Raw genomic sequence first — 1421 nt, 5'->3', positions numbered from 1 at the left:
CCCCCCACCAGTGAACCAGAAGACTGGCAACCTGTTTCAGATAATTTTGATAAAAGAAACAAGATCTTATAAAGAATAGTAGTAATAAAATCAGTAGAATCAGGAAAAAGAAGACAACACATTTCTTTGCGTCTTTCCCAATTCAGACGAATGCTTTGATTTTCAAGGTAAGTCAGAAAGGACGAAGAGTTGTCCTATAATAATAGAGTAATTTGAAGAAGTTTGCACTTTCGAAGGTGAACTTTTATCAAACAAAGTAAATTGCGCAATCTTTTAGAGACGTCCCAAAGTACATCGAATGAAACACATGAAGAAATCTGGTACGCATAGGCCCTACCTTCACTGGGTGTAAAAAAATAAAAAGTCAAGTAAGCAAATCCGAAATTCAAGGTGGAATGTTTTGCACCTTTACGAAAAGTGACGGTTGAAAACCACCGCAATTGGATTATCAGGCCCTGGAGTGCAAAATGGGACAAGAAGAGGGGAGAAAAGGGAAAGAAAAGGCAAAAGTGTTGGTACATAATCAGGTTACAGGTAGAAAAAATGCAAAAGGGTAAACAGCCCACACTTGTTTCATGACGGGGGCGATAGTGGCGACCTCTTCACCGCCACCACCCGCCCGGCTCGGTTGCCAGGTAAAATTCTTCTCCCTTAAAGGTAAAGACACTCGCGAGCGGTGTAGCAACAGAAAAGTGCACTCGGAAATTTGTACTCACCCTTTGCACGACCAAGGGCTGGACGAGGTCCTTTCCTCCCTGAAGACGAAATCCCCACGGGGTTTGGAAAGAGTCGCGGTACAAGTGAACGTTAAGGCGTGAGCCTACCATCTTGGGGTCTTTTAAAGTTTTAAGTTGTCGTCGTCGTCTTCGTCTTTGTCCTTGTCGTTATTTACGCCATGCCCCCCTCACAACTTCGACTCCGGCAAAAGTTCGCTCACTTCCCACCTTCAGAGAGGACGCGAGGGCTGGCACGAGAAGGAGAACAGAGCACGCGCGTGAGTATGTAACGCACGCGCACGGGAGCGAGGTGAAACGAGGCTCTCGGGTGTGAGCGAGAGTGAGAGCGAGGGGGGCGAGCGGAACAACACACGTGGGCTGCCAGGGACAGACAGGCACGGGCACATCTACCTTGGCCAACCTACACACAAGACACCCGGCGAATTGGTTGTTGTATCCCCTCCTCCACGTGTTTGTTCTTCACTCACTGTTAACTCCTCTAAACCCACAGTGGATAAACGCTTTTGTCTGTCTGTCTGTCTGTCTATCTGTCCGTCTGTTTGTCTGTCTGTCTGTCTGTCTGTTTGTCTGTCTGTCCGTCTGTCTGTCTGTCTGTCTGTTTGTTTGTTTGTTTGCCTGTTTGTCTGTCTGTTTGTATGTCTGATTGTTTGTCTCTCTCTCTTCATATCTTCTCTCTCTCTCTCT

The 1421-nt window shown here is 46.7% G+C and overlaps 1 protein-coding gene across 4 annotated transcripts in view; it reads right to left on the bottom strand.

Annotated features, from left to right (window-relative positions):
• LOC101848335 (trithorax group protein osa) overlaps window positions 1–1053 on the bottom strand; it is a gene marked incomplete in the record, with an annotated part of 63351 nt that extends 62298 nt beyond the window's left edge. For 3 of the 4 annotated variants that reach the window (XM_013079307.1, XM_013079310.1, XM_013079309.2), the window contains 1 exon segment: window positions 717–1053. In XM_013079307.1, coding sequence (XP_012934761.1) covers window positions 717–827 — 111 coding nt within the window. 4 annotated transcript variants of the gene reach the window in all.
• Between the last annotated feature and the right edge of the window lie 368 nt (window positions 1054–1421).

This window comes from Aplysia californica, unplaced genomic scaffold, assembly GCF_000002075.1.
Source record: "Aplysia californica isolate F4 #8 unplaced genomic scaffold, AplCal3.0 scaffold00047, whole genome shotgun sequence".
Lineage (NCBI taxonomy): Eukaryota > Metazoa > Mollusca > Gastropoda > Aplysiida > Aplysiidae > Aplysia > Aplysia californica.
This window is presented reverse-complemented; position numbering and strand designations above follow the sequence as displayed.